Source organism: Phocoena phocoena, chromosome 5, assembly GCF_963924675.1.
Source record: "Phocoena phocoena chromosome 5, mPhoPho1.1, whole genome shotgun sequence".
NCBI classification, from domain to species: domain Eukaryota; kingdom Metazoa; phylum Chordata; class Mammalia; order Artiodactyla; family Phocoenidae; genus Phocoena; species Phocoena phocoena.
The window spans coordinates 53485885-53512258 of NC_089223.1; the positions used below are offsets into that span (position 1 = coordinate 53485885).

The window sequence follows — 26374 nt, forward strand, 5'->3', positions numbered from 1 at the left end:
TTATTTAGATCTTTAATTTTTCTCAGCAGTATTTTCAGAATATGTTTTACACTTCTTTTGTTAAGTTCATCCCCCCTAAGTATCCCTTTTGATGCTGTTGTGAATGGAATTGCTTTTTAAATTTTATATTTGGATTGATCATTGCAAATGTATAGACATACAATTGATCTTTGTATTTTGATCTTTATCCTGCAATCTTGTTGAGCTCATGTATTAGTTCTGAGAGCTTTTTAGTAGATTTTGTGAGACTTTCTAAGTACAAGATCATGTCATTTGTGAATAGTGATAATTTTATTTCTCCCTTTCCAATCTGGATGCTTTTTCTTTCTTTTTCTTGCACTATTGTCCTGGCTGAAATCTTTAGTACTATGCTAAGTAGAAGTGACAATAGCAGACTTCCTTATCTTGTCTTTAATCTTAGGGGGAAAGCATTGAGTCTTTCACCATTCAGTATGTTATTAGCTGTGGGTTTTTCATAGATGTCCTTTTATCAGGTTGAGGAAGTTACTTTTTATTCCTAGTTTGTTGAGTGTTTTTGTAGTGAAAAGATACATTTTGTCAAATGCTTTTTTTTTTTTGCATCTACTGAGGTGATTGTGTGATACATTTTTTTTGTTGATAAAATGTTGCTAGTTTTTCTGAGGGTTTTTTGTTTTGTTTTGGGTTTTTTTTTTTTTTTGGCTGTAGTTTTCTTGTGATGTCTTTGTTTAGTTTTGTTATCAGGGTAACACTGACTTCATAAAATGAGTTGGAAAGTGCTCCTTTCTTTTTTGGAAGAGTTTGTGAAGAATTTGTATTAAGTCTTTGAATGACGGTAGAATTCAGTGGTGAAACCATCTGGGCCTGGGCTTTTCTTTCTGGGTAGTTTTTTGATTACTGATTTATTCTCTTGTTATAAGTCTTTTGAAGTTGTTTATTTTTCTCTTGAATCAGTTTTGGTAATTTGTGTGTTTCTAGGAATTTGTCCATTCCATCTAGGTTATCTAATTTGTTGGCATACAGTTGTTTATAGTATTCTCTAATAATCCTTTTTTTTTCTTCTTTTGACGCTGAAGGTAGGACCTAGAGGGAGACTAGAAACTCCAGAAATAAACTATCAAAGAATACTCAGAAGTTTGGATGCTCTTTAGTTATGTTGCAAACATAACTAAAGACTTTTTTTTCACAAATGATAAGAATAGGCTGGTAGACTGAGTCAAGAAACAAATTAAAACATAGGACTTGTAAGATGTGAGAGTGGAGAGAGAATTATGCAGTCTAGGAATAATGTATCTTGTTTGCATATATTTGGGGTAAGCTAGTTAGCTGGCAGCTACCAAAGAGATGAGCCTAGGTCCCTCTGAGCACTCTGCTGTTCCTTAGTAGGCTGAGTAGAGGTATCATATAAAACAATTTCAGTTGTTTGTGGATTTTCAACAAAAACTGTGATAGATTTAACTGTGTAGTATACATCATAAGCTGCCTGTAGTTAATGTCTCCCAGTGCCCTCCTATCATCATGTCTGTCTGTCTCAGTTAGGCCAGGTCTGTACCATTTCTTTTATCAGAATTTTTCAAATTAGAACTCTTGGTAGGTTCTAAAGTCAAATTTCCTTCCTGGATTAGTTGTAAGTTTTAGGACTTGAACAAGGTTATCTGATATTTGTTATAGCCAATGTTATATTGTCTACCCACCTTGTGTAATGTTTCTAGAAGAAATATTTTTTGAAGAAATGTAAAAAATTACAAACTTTTCATTTTCATAGAGGTACAGGAAGCTCAAAGAATAAAGATAGTATGGCTGCACAAAATGTTCATCAAAAGTCTCAGATCAGTGGATATACACGCAAGACACGAGCAGAGTCAAACTTGGATTCTAGAGAGCCTGGGACTTCAGTTTTGGAAGGAAGGTATGCATGTGTTCTAAGGATAATAGGATTTACTCACTGTATTTGTTACCAATTGCTGTGTAACAAATTACTCTCAAAGCTTAATATTAATTTTGTTAGTGCCTTGCAAACATTATTTCACAGTTTTTGTGGGTAGAAATCTGGGAGAGAATTAGCTGGCTAGTTCTGGCTCAGGGAATCTCATGAGGTATAGCAGTCAAGATATCTATCTGATTTGCAGTCCTATGAAGGCTTCACTAGAACTTGGAGGATCCACTTATAAGGTAGCTAGAGGCCACAGTTTCTTGTCATGTGGCTCTCTCCATAAGGGTATTCAGTATGGTAGCTAGCTGGCTTCCCACAAAGCAGGTGATCCAAGAGAAAGTGTGACTATCATGGAGGCCATAGTGTCTTTTGATGACCTAGTCTTTGAAGTCTTCCACTTTATTCTGTTCACTAGAAACAAGTCACTAAGTCCATACCACACTCAGAAGAGGGGAGTTAGAATTAGGCTGTACCTTTTGAAAGGGGTGTCATCTAAGAATTTGTGGATGTAAATTTAAAGAGAGCATACTCAGTGAGCAAACCAGATTAACCTAGTCTCCTAATATCTGAAGTCATACACCCTTTTTCAAAATGAAAGAATGGTAAATTATAGCAGATTCTCAGACTTTGAAGGGATGGCTAAGATTTCTTTACTCTTTGGGAGCCTGTGACCACTAGGCCTGTCTTGGGCTCATAATAGGAGGAAGAGGATCTAGGACTGGGATAAACTGAATCATCTCTGAACAGCTTCTGAACTATATTTAAATTGCTTGTTTTTGCCTGTAGTTTAAAAAAAAATTAAGATAAGCTGATTTATTTGTAATTTTATTTCTTATGATTTGATTTTTATCAGAGTGTTATTTGAGTTGACTTAAATTTGTAACTCTGATTCATGAGTTAGTTTAAAAGGTTATAAAATTCAGTATTATCATGTTTGACAAGTCAAATGTGGTATTAAATTGTGGATTTTTTGTTTTATGCAGCAAATAAGTATACTATTAATATTTTATAAGAAAAAAACCTTTGGCAGTTTTAGGATAAAAATGACCATTAAGGTAGATATATTAGATAGATATAAATGCACAAATTTTGTGGTTTACTTTTTTTTCTTAAGTGGACCTTCTAGGCTCAAGAATTATTTAACGTCTGGAATGAATAATTCAGATGTGGATGATAATGAAGTTCAGGAAAGTCTGAGTAAGTTATGATTTATTTTCTACTGTCTTGATTTTTATAGTGTTATGCATGTGAAGTAAGGTGTGCTATGTTTTATTTAAGTTATCACCAGTGACATTTTTGTGGCAAATATGTATTGAGTACCTACCCTTAAGAACCTTACTTTATGGTTAGAGATTTCTAAGACCTTATACCTGGGTGAGAGAGGGAGGGAGGGAGAAGAGAGAAAGGGAGAAAGAATGAGAGAGATGAATGACAGTCCTTTCTTTGAAGTAGGACATAATAATATAATTGGCACTTAAGACACATACTGCAGTATTTTAAAGCTGATAAGGGTATAAATGAAGCAAGATTAGACATATATTGATGATTACTGAAGCTAAGTGTTGAAGTTTTTAAAATGCCTCTTAATAGAGAGTTTTATAATTTTTTATGTCCCTGAAGAATGTGCTTGAAATATAATCTCTTGTACTGTTTTTCTCTTTCCCAATTCACTAATTCTTTTTCCATTTAAATTGTTTCTTCCCCTTTTGTTTAGATTTACTTTATTATTTTTCTCTAAGTGGAATGCTTTTTATATTTATTTTTCTGCTTTTTATTTGGTAAAGAAAAAGCTCAATTTTCTGGAGTATAGTTTTAGTTTAAAATGAAAGGTTGTTTTTTTTTTTTTCAATAGAGCGTTCTTATTGTTGTACACTCTGAATTATAGTGGTGATTTTTCTTTGACCCAGGTGTTATTTAAAAGAGTACATATATCAAGAGTTTGGTCTCCAGAGTCAGGAACCTGGGATTGAATCTAGCTTTACCACTTACTAGCTCTGTTATCTTGAGTAAGAAATTTCAGTGTTCTTAGCTTCAACTTCCTTATTTGTAAACTGGCGATATCAATTCTAGTCACATAGATTGATACAAAGATGAATACACATTCTTTGCTTAGTTTTAATACCTGGTATATGTTCGTTATGCAGTGTTGGCTATAATCCTAAGAAGTTGTGTTTTGTTTTGTTCTTTTGTTAATAATTTATAGTTTCATTTCATTGTTCTTGATAACTTTGCCTTGTATTAATAATTCTTTGAATTTTCTTTGTGTTCTAGAGTATGCTTAGAACACATAAAATTCATGGAAGAATTTTGTAATTCTTCCATGGATGCTTGAAAAAGAGAATATTACTTTTTGTGTACAGATATGGATTAAAAAAATATATACACTTATTATTTTGTTAATGTAAGTGGATATATACTTTTAATATACTTTGAATATTTTTGAAATTCTTAAATATTTATGGAATATTATGGAATACTTACTATGCATTCTTCTAAGGGAAAAAGATATCAAAACTTGTGATTTGTTGGATGTTGAGAGTAGAAAAATAAAGCAGTGATTTTTAGGGTGGGAAATGCGAGTTACATTTTTAGATAGATGGGCAGAAAAGGTCTTACTGAAGAAGTGATAATTTGAGCAAAGATATGAGAAAGGTGAGAAATCAAATCATGCAGCTCTATGAAGAAATAGTGCCTCATGCAGAGGGAAGATAAGGGCAAAGGTTTTGATCAAGAAACAACAAGGAGGCTGGGAAGGCTGGAGTTGAGGAAGAGAGGGAGAGGGTAGTAGGAGATGATGTCACAGAGCTAACAAGAATGAAAGATCATATAGCATGTTAAAGGCTACTATAAGGATTTCGGGCTTTACTGAGAGAGATGGGAAGCCATTGGAGGATTTTGAGCAGAAGAGAGACATGACTAACCTATAAACAGAATAATTGCGGCTGCTGTAGAATACACATTAGGGGTGGACTGATAAGTTTGAAGGGGGCAAGTGTAAGGTTGGAAGCAGGGAAACCAGTTGGTGAGACATTAGTGATCCCCTTGTGAGGTGGTAGCTTGGACTAGGGGGTTAGCAGTGGAAGGTGGAGAGCAGTAGTAGGATTTTAGGTGTTTTTGATGGTAGAGTCAACATGATTTCCTGATGGATGGGATGTAAGGTGTAAAAGAAAGTGAGGTGTCAAGGATAATGGACTTTAAAGTTTTTGGCCTGAGCACCTGGAAGAATGGCATTGTCATTTCTTGATTTGGAAACTACTAGAGAAGGGCAGATTTGGGGGAAAAGAACAGGATCTTAGATTTGGACATTCTGTATTTCATATTATTCTTATCCTTTGTATCCTTATCATTTGTGAGGTCTGTTAAGGATCGCCAGAGCTGACGGTAAAGTGTTTGCTTTGCAGTGGTCTGTCTCTCCTATTTCCTGCAGTCTTTACTATGTACATTTCAGCGCTCTTACTGAGCATGTAAGTTTGCATATGGAATGTACCTGTTTTGGTCAAATTTACCTTCTCGATCATGTTACAATGCTTTTACTTTGTAGTCTTTTTTTGTCTAATATTAACATTGTGACTCCCTGCTTTCTTTTGGTTTGTTTTTGTTTCTTATATTTCTTTTCTTCCTTTTACTTAACCTTTTTTTTTTACCAAACTAAAGCAGAGTGGCTTCAAATAGCATGATTGAATTTTTATTTTTGACTTGCTCTGTCAGTATTTTTTTCCTTTAATAAATGTTTAACAGATATGCTTTGTTACTTCTTTGTAAAGTTGGTAGATAAGTCTCACACATGCTAGCAAGGACTCAGGAACTTTCTTTTTTATCACAATGAACAACTAGTCAAATAGTAAAAGTCTTTTGAGTCACAATCTTTTTGTCCTTTAAACTATTTGGCTATTGCTCTTTTATCTCATGATAGCTAATGCTTATGAGTAGATATTGTAAGCCAGCCTTACTTCTTTTTTCCTTTGTAAATAACCTGTTTCTTCCATTTTCATGCTTATTAGGCTTTGTTAGTCTTTGAAATTTTGGAGTTGTCTCTGTGTTTGGCTTTGTTTTGTTTTGTTTTATACTCTTCTGGGAAATAATTTTAAATTTACTCAAATACCATATCCCCTTCATCCAGTTCCCATAATTTCCAGCATTTTACAAAACTTGTTTCATTTCCCTCCCTGCCATCTCTACATAAATGTTTATACATGTTTATTAGTCTTTTTTTTGGACTGTTCGAGTGCAAGTCGCATACATATTATTGTGTGAGTATGTGCAGACATGATGCAAGACAAGAACATAATCACTCTTCATCCATCCACGTCAGGAAATCAGCATTAATATAACACTAGTCTTCCTTCACTGACTCCATGCAGATTTCACCAGCAGTTCCATCAGTGTTCCTTTTTCTCTCTGGTTCAGGACCCAATCTAGGATCATGGACTGTGTTTGGGTCTCATGTCCCTTCAGTTTCTTTCAATAAGGAATAGTTCTTTAGTCTTCTTTTAACTTTTCTGACCTTGACACTTTTTTAAAGAGCTTTTCATTCTTTAGAATGACCTTCAACCTGGGTGTCTCTAATATTTCCTCATGATCAGATATGAGCCATGCATATTTAACAGAAATACTACAGAAATGGCTGTGTTCTTTGTGCATCACATTAGGAGGCAAACAGTGCTGACTCATCTTCTACTAGTGATTTTACTTATTTAATTTTAAAATAAATTTATTTTATTTATTTATTTTTGGCTGTGTTGGGTCTTTGTTGCTGCGTGCTAGCTTTCTCTAGTTGCAGCAAGTGGAAGCTACTGTTCATTGTGGTGTGCAGGCCTCTCATTGCAGTGGCTTCTCTTGTTGCAGAGCATGGGCTCTAGGTGTGCAGGCTTCAGTAGTTGTGGCACACAGGCTTAGTTGCCTCGCAGCATATGGGATCTTCCCAGACCAGGGCTCGAGCCGGTGTCCCCTGCATTGGCAGGTGGATTCTTAACCACTGCATCACCGGGGAAGCCCCTCTACTAGTGATTTTAATCTTCATCACCTGTTCAAGTTATTGTCTGCCAGGTTTCTCCACTCAGGGTTTTTCTCTTTGGTAATTGATAAGTATTTTGTGGAACCATATTCTATTTTAGTAACTTGTCCCTTTTCAAACCTCTGTACCAATATTAACATCTTTTGAATATTCCCACCTGAATCCGCTAATGGTGGTACCAAATTACTATTTTCTATTTCCCTAATTTCTTCTCTGTTAATTAGTTGGCATCCTATAAGAAATAGTTTTACTTACTCCTTCCCCATTTATTTATTCATTATTCATTTATTTATATTATTATGGACTACTACTGGGTTCCTGTTTTATTCAGTGGGTTATAATCTTTATCATTTATTCTGGTACTCAAGTTGTGCCAAATTTGGCCAGAAGGAGACATCCTTTCAACTGGTTCCTGAGACCTGTTGTCATGTTTCTGTCATTTTTTGAATACTGTCTTATTTTTTGGCAGAAGATGTTCCAGGCTCCTTCCCCTGCCTCTACTCTGGAATCAGTTATTTCTCCAAAGGAACCTAGTGGAGGGATGACATTTAGAAACTTAGATCCGGGTGCTTGGTGTACTCATTGTTACTGGGATATCACGGCTTTTAGATTCTCTCAGTGGACTGAGATAGGAAATAGATAAACACACACATACATATATATGTGCACGGTACATACACAAGCATCTGTATCTTCTTTCTGTATTTATTCAGGCATCCCTTGCTTTATTGCTCTTTGCTTTAATGTGTGTCACAGATTTTGCATTTTTTACAAATTGAAGTTTTGCGGCAGGCAGCCCTGATCAAACAAGTCAATTGGCACCATTTTCCAATGGCATTTGCTTACTTAGTATCTCTGTGTCACATTTTGGTAATTAACACAATATTTCATTAATATGGTAATCTGTGATCGGTGATCTTTGTTACTATTGTAAAAAAACATTGTGACTTGCAGAAGGCACAGATGATATGTAGCATTTTTTAGCAATAAAGTAAGATACATTGATTTTTAGGCATAATGCTTTTGCACACAATAGACTACATTATAGTGTAAAATAACTTTTATATGTATTGGGAAACAAAAATATTCATGTGACTCATTTTATTGCCAAATTTGTTTTATTGCAGTGGTCTGGAACCAGACTCTCAATATCTCTGAGGTGTTTCTGTATTTAGAAACCATGAGTTCACATCAGTACCTCCAACTCCAGTCCAGCATGTTCGACTTTCCCTTTTCCATTTTTGTTTTGTTTCGTTTTTGTGGTACGCAGGCTTCTCACTGCTGTGGCCTTTCCTGTTGCGGAGCACAGGCTCCAGACACGCAGGCTCAGCAGCCATGGCTCATGCGCCCAGCCGCTCCGCGGCACGTGGGATTTTCCTAGACCGGGACACGAACCCGTGTCCCCTGCATCGGCAGGCGGACTCTCCACCACTGCGCCACCAGGGAAGCCCTCCCTTTTCCATTTTAATAAATCCTTTCTCAAGGATAGTGAGAAGCCTGGCTCCCATTATCCTCAGTATATTTATTCATTTGCTTTGTTCCTTCTCTTGTCTCCCACAGTTGCCTCCAGAGCCCACTGCTATAGGAAAATTTCCAAGAACGATTAATCCTCTACTTGTTATAGTGGGAAGTACAAGGGAAATTGTATATATATATATTTATTTTTTGGAATAGCTTTATTGGGATGTACTTCACATACCATACAATTAACGCATTTATAGTATATAATTCAGTAGTTTATAATTGTCACCACAGTAAATTTTAGAACACTTTCATGATCCCAAAAAAGAAACCTACTCTTTAGCTGAGAATGTAATGAAAACTTAGACCTGCTTTTCAGGAAATGTATATTACACACAAAATTGTATTAAAAATCTAAGATGGTTCATGGATATTAAGTATTCTAGTTTCATATTGCTGCATAACTTAACATCCCAAACTTAGTGGCTTAATACAACAGTCGATTTAGCTCTTATGGTTCTGTGGGTTGACTTAGTTTATTAGCTGAGCAGTTCTCATTTTGGCTCTCATGCATTTGTAGTTAGATGCAAGCTTCTAGGGCTGGAGTCACTTGAAATATCAGCTGGACTGGAAATCCATGGTGACTTATTTACTCATATATTTGGTACCTTGCCAGGGTGGCTGAAATAATTGGGGGCTGGCCAAGCATCTCTTTTTCTCCACATGGCCTTTCCACTTGGTTATCTTGGATTTCCTCGCAGCATGGCAGTCTTGGGGTAATCAGTCTTCATAATGATGGCTGTCTTTCCTCAGACTGAAGTTCCAAGAGATCCAGGTGGCACCTGCATGTGTTCTGAGGAATTAGCTTTCAAAGTCCCAGAATGTCATTTCTGTGCATTCCATTAGTCAAGCAACTCACTAAGGCCAGTGGTAATTCAAGGAGAAGGCAATTAAACTTTGCCTCTTGATAAAGAACAGCGTTTGTGCATAGGAAGGGAAATAATTGATGGTTGTTATGTTTAGATGCTATTTATCACACTAAAGTTTAGAACTCTTGACCTGATTGTCACACTGCTAAGTAAATTCAGTATGGTTGCACTATTTACAACTTTAAGAATCATAGATTACTTTATTAACACAGTAATTATTCATTATCACTCCTTGCATTTTTATCCACCCAGTGGCTTATTTCACTTAAAGGCCACAAGCAATAGAAAACCTGTTTGTTTTTTGTTACTTGTAACTGTTATCGTCTTAAGATATATTCACTGTAGCAAAATCTAGAGACATATTATACTGATTTTCACTAGCCTTCATTTCTCAGCAGTGAAAAGCAAAGGGAGTAATAAAATGTATTGTCAGGTTGACAGATGAATGGGTAAAGAAGATGTGGCACATGTATACAATGGAATATTACTCAGCCATAAAAAGAAACGAAATTGAGTTATTTGTAGTGAGGTGGATGGACCTAGAGTCTGTCCTACAGAGTGAAGTAAGTCAGAAAGAGAGAAATAAATACCGTATGCTAACACATATACATGGAATCTAAAAAAAAAAAAAATTGTTCTGATAAACCTAGGGGCAGGACAGGAATAAAGACACAGACGTAGAGAATGGACTTGAGGACACGGGGAGGGAGAAGGGTAAGCTGGGATGAAATGAGAGAGTGACACTGACATATATACACTACAAAATGTAAAATAGATAGCTAGTGGGAAGCAGCTGCATAGCACAGGGAGATCAGCTCAGTGCTTTGCAACCACCTAGATGGGTGGGATAAGGAGGGTGGGAGGCAGACACAAGATGGAGGGGATATGGGGATATATGTATGCATATAGCTGATTCACTTTGTTATATACAGAAACTAACACAATATTGTAAAGAAATTATACTCCAATAAAGATGTTATAAGAAAAAAGGAGTATGCATCCAAGTAAAGAACTGTTATTTTCTAAGAAAAAAATGTATTTTCAGGTTGAATTTTATTTTAAAATATTTATACTGAAGTTGACTGAGTAGCACACTTTAACTCAACATGAAATTAGTGGCCATTGCTCATGATATTGCTTCTGCAATTTGCAGATGATTCAAGAGTAAAAAGGTCTAACTCAACACCAGAGAACAAGGTGCATCACAAATTAGGTAAGATTACTTTTCTCTTAATATTTTCATATTATAAAACCTTTATTTCTAAATATAACTTAATTTTTTCTCAGGCAGGGGGAAAATATTATTTGGATTAATTGTCAGAGAAAGTAAAACTTGTATTTAGTTTTCATGAATTTCATGGTAATCATCACAGGCCACTGAGTTTCTTTATTGTCCATTTATGAAGCCTGTAATCCTCTCACTCATTGCTCTATAGTAGGGAGCTGATAAGCTAAGAAGCTAGGGTGGAGAATTCTATAAAATGTAACTGCTAGGTAGATGGCATCCCTGACAACTTCTCCCGTTTTTTCTAGTTCACACCTAAACAAAGCAGTAACTAGGATAAGTAAGCTGGGAGCTAAGGAATCCATGGAGAGGCTCACATGAGGATTAAAACTATGGTTTTCAAAGAGATATTTGCTGGTCAAGATTCATGGGACCTCTCACCTTTGTGGAACTGGAGTGGCTTTTTATCTCTCCCCCTATACTTGAGGCTTCTACACTTGTACCTGAAGAGAACCTGTAGGAATGAAGCTTTTTCTAATTGCTTCAACCAGAACCTCACATCTTGTCAGTTAGTATTTTGTAGGCCCATGTGAAGAGAGGCTGCTATACTTCTCGGTGCTTAATGCTTGTCTTGGAGTGGAATATGCCTAGAGTCAGAGTAAGCAAAGAGAAATAAAAGTGTCCCTGAGCAGGGGCTCCAGCAACCCAAGAGAGGAAAATCAAGAATTATGCCTAGCAACAGTAGGCAGCTTCTGGTGTGCTAGAACCATTGTAGTAGATGGATAACAATTTTAACAATGAAGGAAATATGAGTACTGTCAGAGATCTAGTTATATCATAGAAGGCTTTCTGGTTGCTAAAGCATAATTTTTCAGTTTAAAAAGTCAGTACATGAACTGAAAGTAAATATATTTTCTGTTGAGAGCTGAATTAGTAGGTGGTATTGACATTGAAGAAATTCATCAGAACAGAAATATTTAAAAAGATGGAAACAATGAAAAAAAAATATGCAGTGGAAATAACATGGAGACAGCAGATAAAACATGCAAATAACAGGATTTCCAGAAAAAAGAAACAGATGGAGGAATGAAAACAGTTAAAGAAAGTACTAGTTAAAACTTCTCTGGGCTTCCCTGGTGGTGCAGTGGTTGGGAGTCCGCCTGCCGATGCAGAGGACGTGGGTTTGTGCCCCAGTCCAGGAAGATCCCACATGCTGCGGAGCGGCTGGGCCCGTGAGCCATGGCCGCTGAGCCTGGGCGTCTGGAGCCTGTGCTCCGCAACGGGAGAGGCCACAACAGTGAGAGGCCCACGTACCGCAAAAAACAAACAAACAAAAAACAAACAAACAAACAAAAACAATTAAAACTTCCCTGGAGTAAAGATAGGCTTGATCTGCAATTTGAGAAAGTTTACCAACTGCCAGAGAGAATTAATGAAAAAGATACATCTCTAGACATAAGTGAATAAAATTCCTGAATTTCAAGGATAGAAGAAAGCTTCCAGACAGAAAAGTTACATATAAAGGAGAAAAAAAACCCCAACAAAACCTGACTACCACAACTCACGTATGTAACTCTGGAAGAATAAAATAATATATATAGCCTTTCAGAAATGTATTACAGAGGCAGGCATAGTCAAGATGGCATAGTAGGAGCATGTGGAATTCATGTCTCCTCACAACTAGGGCACCTACCAGGCACTGGTGGGGGACCACGGACACCTACGGGGACAGGATGAACCCCCAGTGACTGGTTGTTTCTATTATACTTTTATTTTTCCTGATATATTTTTTATCTTTCTAATTTTATTTTTTATTTATTTATTTTTTTTGCGGTACGTGGGCCTCTCACTGTTGTGGCCTCTCCCGTTGTGGAGCACAGGCTCCGGATGCACAGGCCCAGCGGCCATGGCTCACGGGCCAAGCTGCTCTGTGGCATGTGGGATCTTCCCGGACCGGGCACGAACCCATGTTCCCTGCATCGGCAGGCGGACTCTCAACCACTGCGACACCAGGGAAGACCTATTTTGTTTTTTATTCTTTGATATTGTGCTGCTCCTTTTCTCTTTCTTTCTTTTTTTTTTTTTAATGCGCCACGAGGCTTGTGCGATCTTAGTCATCAGGCCAAAGGTCGTGCCTGAGCTCCTGTGGTGGGAGCTGCGAGTCCAAACCGCTGGACTAACAGAGAACCTCAGCCCCCACAGAATATCAATTGGAGTGAGGCCTCCTGGAGGTCCTCATCTCAGGACCAAGACCTGGCTCTATCCAAGTGCCTGCAAACTCCAGTGCTAGACGTCTCAGGCCAAACAACCAGTAAGACAGGAATACAGCACCACCCATCAAAAAAAAAAAAAAGGACAAAAAAATATGTTACAGATGAAGGAGCAAGGTAAAAACCCACCAAACCAAACAAATGAAGAGGAAATAGGCAGTCTACCTGAAAAAGAATTCAGAGTAATGATAGTAAAGATGATCCAAAATCTTGGAAACAGAATGGAGAAAATACAAGAAACATTTAACAAGGATCTGGAAGAAATAAAAAGCAAACAAACAGTGATGAACAACACAATTACTGAAATTAAAAATACTGTAGAAGGAATCAATAGCAGAATAACTGAGGCAGAAGAACAGACAAGTGAGCTAGAAAATAAAATGGTGGAAATAACTGTCAGGGAGCATAATAAAGAAAAAGAATGAAAAGAATTGAGGACAGTCAGAGACCTCTGGGACAACATTAAACGCACCAACATTCAAATTATAGGGGTCCCAGAAGAAGAAGAGAAAGAAAAAGGGTCTGAGAAAATATTTGAAGAGATTATAGCCGAAAACTTCCCAAACATGGGAAAGGAAATAGACAGTCAAGTCCAGGAAGCACAGAGAGTACCATACAAGATAAACCCAAAGAGAAACACACCAAGACACATATTAATCAAACTATCAAAAATTAAATACAAAGAAAAAGTATTAAAAGCAGCAAGGGAAAAGCAACAGGTAACATACAAGGGAATCCACATAAGGTTAACAGCTGATCTTTCAGCAGAAACTGTGCAAGCCTGAAGGGAGTGGCAGGACATATTTAAAGTGATGAAAGGGAAAAACCTGCAACCAAGATTACTCTACCCAGCAAGGATCTAATTGATTCGATGGAGAAATTAAAACCTTCACAGATAAGCAAAAGTTATGGGAATTCAGCACCAACAAACCAGATTTACAGCAAATGCTGAAGGAACTTCTCTAGGCAGGAAACACAAGAGAAGGAAAAGAACTACAAAAACAAACCCATGACAATTAAGAAAATGGTCATAGGAACGTACATATTGATAATTATCTTAAATGTAAATGGACTAAATGCTCCCACCAAAAGACACAGACTGGCTGAATGGATATAAAAACAAGCCCCGTATATATGCTGTCTACAAGATACCCACTTCAGACCTAGGGACACATACAGACTGAAAGTGAGGGGATGGAAAAAGATATTCCATGCAAATGGAAATCAGAAGATAGCTGGAGTAGCAATTCTTCTATCAGACAAAATAAAGACTATTACAGGAGACAAAGAAGGACACTACAGAATGATCAAGGGATCAATCCAAGAAGAAGATACAACAATTGTAACAATATATGCACCCAACATAGGAGCTCCTCAATACATAAGGCAAATGTTAACAGCCATAAAAGGGGAAATTGACAGTAACACAATCATAGTAGGGGACTTTAACACCCCACTTTCACCAATAGACAGATCATCCAAAATGAAAATAAATAAGGAAACACAAGCTTTAAATGACACATTAAACAAGATGGACTTAATTGATATTTATAGGACATTCCATCCAAAAACAACAGAATACACTTTCTTCTCAAGTGCTCATGGAACATTCTGCAGGATAGACCATATGTTGCGTCACAAATCAAGCCTTGGTAAATTTAAGAAAACTGAAATTGTATCAAGTATCTTTTCTGATCACAATGCTATGAGACTAGATACCATTTACAGGAAAAAGACTGTAAAATATACAAACACATGGAGGCTAAACAATACGCTACTGAATAACCAAGAGGTCACTGAAGAAATCAAAGAGGAAATCAAAAAATACCTAGAAACAAATGACAATGGAAACACGATGACCCAAAACCTATGGGATGCAGTAAAAGCAGTTCTACGAGGGAAGTTTATAGCAAAAAAATCCTACCTTAAGAAACAAGAAAAATCTCAAATAAACAACCTAACCTTACACCTAAAGCAATTAGAGAAAGAAGGACAAGGAAACCCAAAGTTAGCAGTAGGAAACAATTCATAAAGATAAGATCAGAAATAAGTGAAAAAGAAATGAAGGAAACAATAGCAAAGATCAATAAAACTAAAAGCTGGTTCTTTGAGAAGATAAACAAAATAGATAAACCATTAGCCAGACTTATAAAGAAAAAAGGGAGAAGACTCAAATCAACAGAATTAGGAATGAAAACGGAGAAGTAACAACTGACCATGCAGAAATACAAAGGATCATGAGAGATTAGACTACAAGCAACTCTATGCCAATAAAATGGACAGCTTGTAAGAAATGGACACATTCTTAGAAAAGTACAACCTTCCGAGACTGAACCAGGAAGAAATAGAAAATATAAACAGACCAATCACAAACACTGAAATTGAAACTGTGATTAACAATCTTCCAATAAACAGCCCAGGACCAGATGGATTCAGAGGCAAATTCTGTCAAACATTTAGATAAGAGCTAACACCCATCCTTCTCAGACTCTTCGAAAATACAGCAGAAGGAGGAATACTCCCAAACTCATTCTATGAAGCCACCATCACCCTGAAGCCAAACCCAGACAAAGATGTCACAAAAAAAGAAAACTACAGGCCAGTATCTCTGATGAACATAGATGCAAAAATCCTCAACAAAATACTAGCAAACAGAATCCAACAGCACATTAAAAGGTTCATACACCATGATCAAGTGGGGTTTACCCCAGGAATGCAAGGATTCTTAAGTATACGCAAATCAATTAATAATGCTACACCATATTAACAAATTGAGGGATTAAAAACCATATAATAATCTCAATAGATGCAGAAAATGCTTTTGACAAAATTCAACACCCATTTATGAAAAAACTCTCCAGAAAGTCGGCATAGAGGGAACCTACCTCAACATAGTAAAAGCTATATATGACAAATCCACAGTCAACATCGTTCTCAATGGTGAAAAACTGAAAGCGTGTCCTCTAAGATCAGGAACAAGACAAGGTTGCCCACTCTCACTGCTAGTATTCAACATAGTTTTCGAAGCCTTAGCCACAGCCATCAGAGAAGAAAAAGAAATAAAAGGGGGCTTCCCTGGTGGCGCAGTGGTTGAGAGACCGCCTGCCGATGCAGGGGACACGGGTTCGTGCCCCGGTCTGGGAAGATCCCACGTGCCGCGGAGCGGCTGGGCCCGTGAGCCATGGCTGCTGAGCCTGCGCGTCCGGAGCCTGTGCTCCGCAATGGGAGAGGCCACAGCAGTGAGAGGCCAGCGTACCGCAAAAAAAAAAAAAAGAAAGAAAAGGAATCCAAAGCGGAAAAGAAGTAGTAAAACTGTCACTGTTTGCAGATGATATACTATCCATAGAGAATCCTAAAGATGCTACCAGAAAACTGCTAGAGCTAATCAGTGTATTTGGTAGAGTAGCAAGTTACAATATTAATGCACAGAAATCTCCTGTATTCCTAAACACTAATGATGAAAAATCTGAAAGAGAAGTCAAGGCAACACTACAATTTACCATTGCAACGAAAAGAATAAAATACCTAGGTATCAACCTACCTAAGGATACAAAAGACCTGTATAGAGAAAAATATTAGACACTAATGAAAGAAATTAAAGATGATACAAACAGATGGAGAGATATATCATGTTCTTGGGTTGGAAGAATCAACATTGTGAAAATGACTATACTACCCAAAGCAATCTACAGATTCAGTGCAATCCCTGTGAAACTACCAATGGCATTTTTCACAGAACCAGACCAAAATATTTCACAATTTGTATGGAAACACAAAAGACCCCGAATAGCCAAAGCAATCTTGAGAAAGAAAAACAGAGCTGGAGGAATCAGGCTCCTGGACTTCAGACTGTACTACAAAGCTACAGTAATCAAGGCAGTATGGTACTGGCAAAAAAAAAACAGAAATATAGATCAATGGAACAGGATAGAAAGCCCAGAGATAAAGCCATGCGCATATGGTCACCTTATCTTTGATAAAGGAGGCAAGAATATACAATGGAGAAAAGACAGCCTCTTCAATAAGTGGTGCTGGGAAAACTGGATAGCTACATGTAAAAGAATCACATTAGAACACTCCCTAACACCATACCCAAAAATAAACTCAAAATGGATTAAAGGCCTAAATGTAAGGCCAGACACTGTAAAACTCTTAGAGGAAAACATAGGCAGAACACTCCATGAGATAAATCACAGCAAGATCCTTTTTGACCCACCTCCTAGAGTAAAGGGAATGAAAACAAAAACAAACAATTGGACCTAATGTAACTTAAAAACTTTAGCACAGCAAAGGAAACCATAAACCAGACGAAAAGACAGTGCTAAGAATGGGAGAAAATATGTGCAAATGAAGCAACTGACAAAGGATTAATCTCCAAAATATACAAGCAGCTCATGTAGCTCAAAATCAATAAAAAACCCAGTCCAAAAGTGGACAGAAAACCTAAATGGATATTTCTCCAGAGAAGATATACAGATTGCCAACAAACACATGGAAATATGCCCAACATCACTAATCATTAGAGAAATGCAAATCAAAACTACAATAAGGTATCACTTCACACCAGTCAGAATGGCCATCATCATAAAATCTACAAACAATAAATGCTGGAGAGGTTGTGGAGAAAAGGGAACCCTCTTGCACTGTTGGTGGGAATGTAAATTGATACAGCCACTATGGAGAACAGAATGGAGGTTCCTTAAAAAACTAAAAATATAACTACCATATGACCCATCAGTCCCACTACTGGTCACATACCTGAGAAAACCACAATTCAAAAAGAGTCATGTACCACAGTGTTCATTGCTGCACTATTTACAATAGCCAGGACATGGCTGCAACCTAAGTGTCCATAAAGAGATGAATGGATAAAGAAGAGTGGCATATATACACACACACACACACACACACACACACACACACACACACACACACACAATGGAATATTACTCAGCCATAAAAAGAAATGAAATTGAGTTACTTGTAGTGAGTTGGATGGACTTAGAGTCTGTCATACAGAGTGAAGTAAGTCAGAAAGAGAAAAACAAATACCGTATGCTAACACACATATATGGAATCTAAAAAAAAAAAAAAGATTCTGATGAACCTAGGGGCAGGACAAGAATAATGATGCAGATGTAGAGAATGGACTTGAGGTCACGGGGAGGGAGAAGGGTAAGCTGGGACGAAGTGAGAGTGTAACATTGACATATATACACTACGAAATGTAAAATAGCTAGTGGGAAGCAGCTGCATAGCACAGGGAGATCAGCTCAGTGCTTTGCGACCACCTCGTTGGGTGGGATAGCGAGGATGGGAGGGAGGCGCAAGAGGGAGGGGATATGGGGATATATGTATACATATAGCTTATTCACCTTGTTATACAGTAGGTACTAACACAACATTGTAAAGCAGTTATACTCCAGTAAGGATGGTAAAAAAAAAAAAAAGAAATGCATTACAGTCCTTTGTTTTAACTAGCCACGATATCTTTCTTTCTGATAAGTGAATTTATTTTGCAGATAGCGCAAGATTAAGTTTAGCTTCCTCTATGTAAAATATCCATGTAAGGTAATCTAACCAACTATCATATAAGTAAAAAATGAGTTCAAAGAGAAGAAACAGTGCTGAAGAATGTTTCTGAATATATGTGGTTAAATTTAAACATGTATATTTGTTTTCTGTTGCTGTGTACCAGATTACTACAAATTTAGTTGTTTAGACAACACACATTATTATCCCTTGGTTTCTGTGGGTCAAGAGCTCAGGCACAAATTAGCTGGGTCCTCTTTTCAAGGGTTTCACAGGCTGCAGTCCAACGTCTCACCCTGGGCCATGATCTTACCTAAGGCTCGAGGTCCTGTTAACCACCACAAGCTCATGTAGTTGTTAGCAGAATTCAGTTCCTTGGAATTGTAGGACTGAGGTACATGTTTCCTTGGTGGCTGTGAGCCATGGGCCACTAGTCTCGATTTCTAAGGGTCACCTGCAGTTCCTTGTCGCATGACCCTTTTCATAGACCCTTCACAGTATGGCAGCTTGCTTCTCCAAAGTGAGCAAGGAAGAATTTTTCTCTCCTGGTAGTGTCTTATATGTATGATCATGATGTAATCACAGAAGTGACTTCCCATTGCTTTTGCCATATTGTGTTGGGTGTGTCATAGGTTCCACATGTATCCCAGGGAAGGGGATTATATAAAGGTGTGTCTCATTGCTCACACCTTAGGATGTGTCTACTACTAAATGCTAATATGATTGGGGATTTATAAGTACTAAGTAAGGATTTTTGCAGTGATAGCTTGAAATCCACACTATCTTAACAAAACTTGGTGTGGTGGGGAGGAGAGTAGGAGTGGAAGAGGGGTAATAAAAGTAGTCTAAAAGTTTCATTTTACTAAATGAGAAAAAGGAGACGATAACATCTTGGTAGGGGATATAGTTTTTTTTTGTTTGTTTTTTTGCTGTATGCAGGCCTCTCACTGTTGTGGCCTCTCCCGTTGCGGAGCACAGGCTCCAGACACGCAGGCTCAGCAGCCATGGCTCACGGGTCCAGCCGTTTCGCGGCATGTGAGATCTTCCCGGACCGGGGCACGAACCCGTCTCCCCTGCATCGGCAGGCGGACTCTCAACCACTGCACCACCAGGGAAGCCCCGGGGATATAGTTTTTAATAAAATGATGGAGAAATGAGTATGACTGTTGAGTGTCAGGAATGGGAAGGTAACCAATATTAGAGTGAAAAAGCACAGTAAACTTTGAAATGACCAAGGTTTGGGGTATGGAGGAAGAAATGGTATTCTGACCAAACCAGTGAGAATGAGGGAAAAAAAGAATCACTGATGTAAAATAACCTGTAAATATAAAGTAAAATGGAAGAAATAAATAGATGTGTATTACTTGTTATACTAAATAAGTGTGAATGGATTGAATTCCTCTAGTAAGATAGAGACTATCAGATTTGGTTAAACAAAACAAACTTACCTATGTGTTTATAAGAAATACTTAAAACAGGTTTTAAAATAGAAGATTATCAAAGAATTAAGTAGGCTAATATAAACAGAAAGAAAGTAGTATATTTTTTAATATTAGGTGAATTGAAATTTAAGATTAAAAGTGCTGAACAGGATGAAGGACTTGTAATAATAAAATTAGCACTTTATGAAGAAGATAGAAAAATCATAAACTACTGTGTACCAAACAACCTAGCAACTAAAATGTGTAAAGGAAAAAAACTAAGGAAAAGCAAGGAGATTTTAATTTAAACAATACAGTTAGACTGGGAGATTTTGTTAAACCACTTTCAGAATTGGACGACTCCAGCAAACCAGAAGTAAGTAAGAACATAGGAAGTTGATTATGTAGCCAACAAACTTAGTATATAGAACTTTGTCTTGTTCACATAAAACGAATAGATATGTGTGTATACACTCAAACACATGTATACATAACCACCCCTGATTTATAAACTTCCTATTGTGGAGCATTTAGGTGGTTTTCAGTTTGTTTTTTGCTTTTTCTTTTCTGTTTCTATTATGAACAGTACTACCATGAATGTACTTAACACCTATATCTTTGCCCATTTTTGTGAATATTTTGCAAACTCATTTTCTAAAGATGAAATTTCTACGTCAAACAGTATTACAATTATAGGTATTGTCAAATTGTCATCAATCAGTTTACATTTCTACCTACAATATATGAGAATTCCGGTGTACCTTTAACATCGTTAACCGTGAATGTTACCATGTTTTTAAATCTTTTCCAATCTAGTAGCTTGGCATTTCTTTAATAACACAAATATGTCTTAAAATTTGTTTTTCTAGTGTTTTGTCTAAAAGCATTTGTGTTCTAGAAAGTAATATCAATCTTTTCACTGCAGAGTATCATCTAACTAAACATATATGTGCATTTTTTGTCTGATGTCTTTTTACAGTATTGCCCTCCAACACACCAAATGTTCGCAGGACCATGAGAACACGATCAAAACCTTTGGAATATTGGAGAGGGGAGCGAATAGATTATCAAGGAAGGCCATCTGGTAAAATTTATGCTTTAGTGTCTCAAAATAATAATGATAATCGCTACAATTTATTTAGGTACATTACATGCCAAGTGCTGTCTTATGTATTTACATACATTACCTTATTTAATCATCATCCTCCAAAAATGTGACAATAGATTCAAGTCCAGATTTCTCTGATTACTATAGAGATGCTGATTTGTTTTCTTTTTGGTAGCAATTTGAGGTGAGCATGTGGCTTGATAGAGTGTTATTATTTTTATACTACCTAGCAAGGTTTTTAATTGCATAAAATGAAGCATTAGATCAGAACATGAGAAAATTATAACTGTCAAAGATTAAGTATTCCCCATTATTATTCTCATTCTATTTTCTTATATTTTTCTACAAAAATTGTAGAGGGTGGGAAAGAAAGTATAGTGCGTGTTATCGTGAAGTTATTTCCTTTCTTTTGGTGTATATTTCTGAGTCAAAGGACTAAACTGACATGTGGATTACTATAAATAGTTCATTGCTGATCTTTGTGTTCTTTGTTTTTTACACTTCCACTGATGACTTGATTTCAAGCAACAGAGATCATTCAGTCATGTTTCATCAGTGCTTCTAGATTTAGGATAGAGACAAGTGAAATTGTCTCTATTCAAATGTTGTTTGAATTTTTAACTGTAGAGTGTGGTAAAACTAATGTATTCTTTGATACTTTGAAAGGAAATGTGCTGTATTAATTTAATGAGTTTTGTTTGAAGATTTTCACTCTGCCAGGTATGATAATTTACCTTTTTTTTTTTGGTTAAATTTCAGGAGGATTTGTGATTGGTGGAATACTGTCCCCAGACAAAGTATCATCTAAAAGGAAAGCAAAAGGAAACTTGGGAAGAGTCAATACAATAGTTAATAGGAAAAGGATCTGTCTTGATAATGATGAAAGAAGTATGAACTTATTCCTTATTTTATAACAGTGCTTTGAGAAGTAGCTTTTTGCAAATTTTGAAATATATCTCTAAAAGCTTCAGATATACTACTACTTCAGGGTAAATTATCTTTTTAATGTCCACTTTTTTTCAGATTTTGAAAGTAAACTAATTTTATTCTTTTAAAAAAATCATTAATAGCAGAGTGTAAAACATTTCCACCTGAGTAAATTGACCTGTCAAATGAAGCTTATCTTTTCTGTGCTCGAATTATGGTTAAAATAAACATGTTAAAGAATTCTTTTTAAAGTGTATTGTATACTTCAGCTCTCTTAGAGAATATGCAAAACACCATTTAACTTCTTGATGATGCAAGAATTCAAAAGTTGTCAGAAAATAAGTTTAGGATGTTTACTTCTGTGGTAAATCATTGTGATTTTTGAATTTTTGTTTATCAAAGCTGTCATTGATAAACAGGAAAAAGATATGCCTCTGGCAATTTTCATTTACAACTTGTCCATAGCTGTATTTCATACTAGATTTTTTTTAATGGAAAAGAATTTTAAGTAAGATTTCAATGGTATTTCTTTTGCAGAGAATAAATTCGTGGAAAATCTGAATGTACCTCTGGGAGATCCTTTGCAGCCAACGAGGGTAAAGGACCCAGAAACACGAGAGATTATTCTTATGGGTAAGATCAGGGTTGATATTGAGAATACTTAATTTAACAACTAATAAGGACAAACTGAAGTCTGGCTTGTCTGCTTTCCCTTTCTCTCCCCAGATCTTTCAGAGCCAAAGTCTAGTAGAGAGTCTAATTCAACTAAGCAGCCTGTATGAGGACTACACTAGGGGAACTGATGGCAGACAACCTCCAGGGTACATATAGTACCATGCATTTGTCCTCTGATACAAGTGCTACCATCAGGAGTGTTGTCTCCGCCATTAGGGTCCAGGCCTTCTTTGACCATGAGGACACAAGCGGACAGGGGCTGTTCATGGGGAACTCTAGCAAGTTAACTGGCAGACTCCCGGATACACTCTTACTGGGGCTGTTCATGGGGAAATCTAGCAAGTTAACTGGCAGACTCCTGGATACACTCTTACTGTGAGACCAGATGGGGATTGTGGCAGGATTTAGACAGCCTTTGGTGCTGTGAGATGCCAATATTGGTATCTGGGGTATAAAACCTTTCTGGAGATGACTAGCAAGGGCATCAGTCAGCCAAACAAATGCCAAGCTGAACCTTAAGGCTGGTACAGGGTCCTAGAAGCCTCCTCCTGTACTTAATAGGCATTAAACATTTAGTGTCTAGGACAACATGGGAGGTCCCAAGGGATGGGCTATAGAGTGGTGGGGTTAAGTAGGGGACACTCAGCTATTTACCAACCAGGGAATATATACATACAGGAAATATTTAAATATTTTAACAACTGTTATGACTGTACCAGTGAGTACTTGGGACTATTTATCCCAAGTCAGAGGACAGATATCTCAAACCAGAGAGGCAGTATTTACACTTAAAATTTTGACTATGGCATAAGTTCCATTTGATATCTTAAGTAGCAAAGTTATTTCTATATTCCAGATTGTTTATTTGGCAACAGAGGTAGAAGCACAGAGAATTTTGTTTAGTGAAGTGTCTTAACTAAAAACATTGCTATACTGTATCAGGTTAAAAAAGTTGTGTGTTGTCAAGAATTCATAAGTTTTTGTTTCTTGAGCCTATGTATTTTCTATATCTTGTAGTCTGTGGGAGTACAGTCAAAAGCTGATGATAGAAAAATATATTAATTACAGGTCTGGAAAAGGTTGTAAGTAAAAGGGAAATTAAAAAGTGCCTAGGGCTTCCTAAGTAGGGCTTCCCTGGTGGCGCAGTGGTTGAGAGTCCACCTGCCGATGCAGGGGACATGGGTTCGTGCCCCGGTTTGGGAAGATCCCACATGCCGCAGAGCGGCTAGGCCCGTGAGCCATGGCCGCTGAGCCTGCGCGTCTGGAGCCTGTGCTCCGCCAACGGGAGAGGCCACAACAGTGAGAGGCCCATGTACCGAAAAAAAAAAAAAAGTGATATAGTAATTTGTGAGCTACAGTTAGAACTCCGGTTACTTAGAGGCTTTACCTGATAAATAAATAAAAATCTTGTTATTTAATAATCAGTCAAGCAAGCACAAAGGAATTTATTGACATGATGATGATACATTTGTATTGTGGCTATGTTAAACTTTTTAAAGATAGGAATCCTTTCTTATCTCTTAGCTGATTTTGTTTTCTGTCTGAGCTATTATGGGAAAAATAGTAATACTACGATTGTTATTATTAATAGCCAAGACTTACCTAATGCTTACTTTGTGCCAGTGTTTTAAATACTTTACACATTTTAAGTCATTTGATATTCACAGCTCTAACATAGATGAAGTATTATTACCCCATTTCATAGAAAAGAAAATGTAGGCACAAATAGAGAGGATAAGCAACTTGGCTAAGTTCACACAGCTTGTAAGACAGAGATAGGATCTGACCTGTGTCATTTTAGCTCGAGTCAGTGATATTGATCACATCTATCTTTTTAAGGCAGGTTTATGTCTATATATGTGTGTATATGCTGTGTCAGAGAAATGTCATTGCTATTACTTTGTACTTATATTATTTTTTTTCCCTTAGATCTTGTAAGGCCACGAGATACATACCAATTTTGTGTTGAACATGGTGAGTTGAAAGTATATAAAACATTGGATACACCATTTTTTTCTACTGGAAAATTGATATTAGGACCACATCAAGAAAAGGGAAAGCAGCATGTAGGCCTAGACACATTGGTGAGTGTATTTTTCCATATATTTATGTTTTGCTCTTGGCACAACTCTGATTTGTTGGACTTGATGAAGCATTAAAAATGCTATTTCCTCAGAAATGATATATGATTACTATAGTGCACAGATAATTTTTTAGTTTTTTTCATCTGTTTAAAGTCAGTCAACCAATGGCTGTTTAAAAGTACTTGTTTTGTGCATAGCAGTGTAGGCTTGAGATTCAGAAGTTTAGGGAATTGTCTTTACTTAAAAGAATCCTTGAGGGCTTCCCTGGTGGCGCAGTGGTTGAGAGTCCGCCTGCTGATGCAGGGGACACGGGTTCGTGCCCCGGTCCGGGAAGATCCCACATGCCGCGGAGTGGCTGGGCCCGTGAGCTACGGCCGCTGAGCCTGCGCGTCCGGAGCCTGTGCTCCGCAACGGGAGAGGCCACAACAGTGAGGCCCGCGTACCGCAAAAAAAAAAGAATCCTTCAAATTAGTTTTGCAAACAAATCATTAGAATTTTAGAGCTGGAGGGGATTATTGAGATTAAGTGTAACAGCAGATTGAGGACTGGGAGCTAGATGCTTCAATAAGTATTAAAGAATATATTACTGTATATAGCAGTATTATTGGCTGAAGTTATAAATAGACTCAAGGTGAGTCTCTCTTCTCTGAGTCTGTCTCTCTGTCTCTTTCTCACTGGAGACACACACCCCTATAACATTGTATTTATATCACATAATTTTTGCATTTTGAATTTGAAAGATTTTGAAAATCACCAGATTTAAAGAATATTTAATATACCAGCATTTAAAACATGTTACATCTGAGGTACATCTTTCAGTAAGTAACATTTCAGGAACCTGTGAAATCATGGTTCAAAACAGTTCTTTTTACTGATAAGATGAAAGCCCACAAAGGAGAAACAGAAAGAGCATCAGGACCCTTCAGTTTTACTAACTAAGAAGGGCAAATCAAGGCAGGGAAAGGAAAAGATACACATAAGAGTAAAAGAATAATTTATTGCTACATCAGTATAGTATGTAGAATCCAGATCTGAAGTATTTAAAAATATTCTTTAATCCAATCTTAAAATGTCATAGATCTCCAGGTGGTATTAAAAGAGTAAATATAACATATTAAACTAACTAAAGTAATAGATAATCCCTGTGTAATCATTAAGGAACAATTAATAATGAAAATAAGCATTATGAAATGTCATCATTGAACTAACTGTAGTTACCCGTTAAGCTATAATGCCTTTATTCCTTTAAAAAAGGAATATTGAATAGTAAATGTTTGGAAGTGTTTGAACATATGTAGCTCTTTATTTTAACATAGACAATAATTGCAAAATTGGAAATCACTGAAATGTGTGCTGCAGGAAAAAAATGGTTGTATTATATTTTGACTTAGTAATGAGATAAACCATTATATATGATAATCAGTTATATAGCACTTACATGTTCCAGGTGCTATACTAAACATTTTTATATTAATTTAAGTATATTATTTTGCAGAATAGCCATATAGGGACACCTTTAGGATAAATATTTAAGGAAACTGAAAAGTAGAAAATTCTTTTTATTTTTTTCTGAGTAGAAATTAAAAATGAAAATGACAGAACCTTGAAGGAACTATAGAAAATAACATGTCAGTAGGTGATTATAGTTTAGTTTTGTTTCTTCTAAATATTGCCTTTAAGTTTTTATAATGAAAACTAGACTTAAAGGTTCTTTTTAAATAACAAGGGGAGTATTTTTACATTTTTACAAAATGAAGCACACTTTTAAATATATGCTTTTGAGAAACAAAAGGGCAAGATGGAGAACCAGCATAAG

The 26374-nt window shown here is 36.7% G+C and overlaps 1 protein-coding gene across 1 annotated transcript in view; it reads left to right on the top strand.

Moving 5' to 3' along the window:
• Positions 1 to 26374, top strand: part of CENPC (centromere protein C) — a 90925-nt gene that overhangs the window by 59675 nt on the left and 4876 nt on the right. Inside the window, exons 11-17 of the mRNA XM_065877797.1 lie at positions 1745 to 1888; positions 3027 to 3109; positions 10470 to 10529; positions 20744 to 20848; positions 21632 to 21760; positions 22337 to 22432; positions 24404 to 24558. Of these exons, the coding sequence (XP_065733869.1) occupies positions 1745 to 1888; positions 3027 to 3109; positions 10470 to 10529; positions 20744 to 20848; positions 21632 to 21760; positions 22337 to 22432; positions 24404 to 24558 (772 nt within the window). The remainder of the gene's footprint in view (positions 1 to 1744; positions 1889 to 3026; positions 3110 to 10469; positions 10530 to 20743; positions 20849 to 21631; positions 21761 to 22336; positions 22433 to 24403; positions 24559 to 26374) is intronic.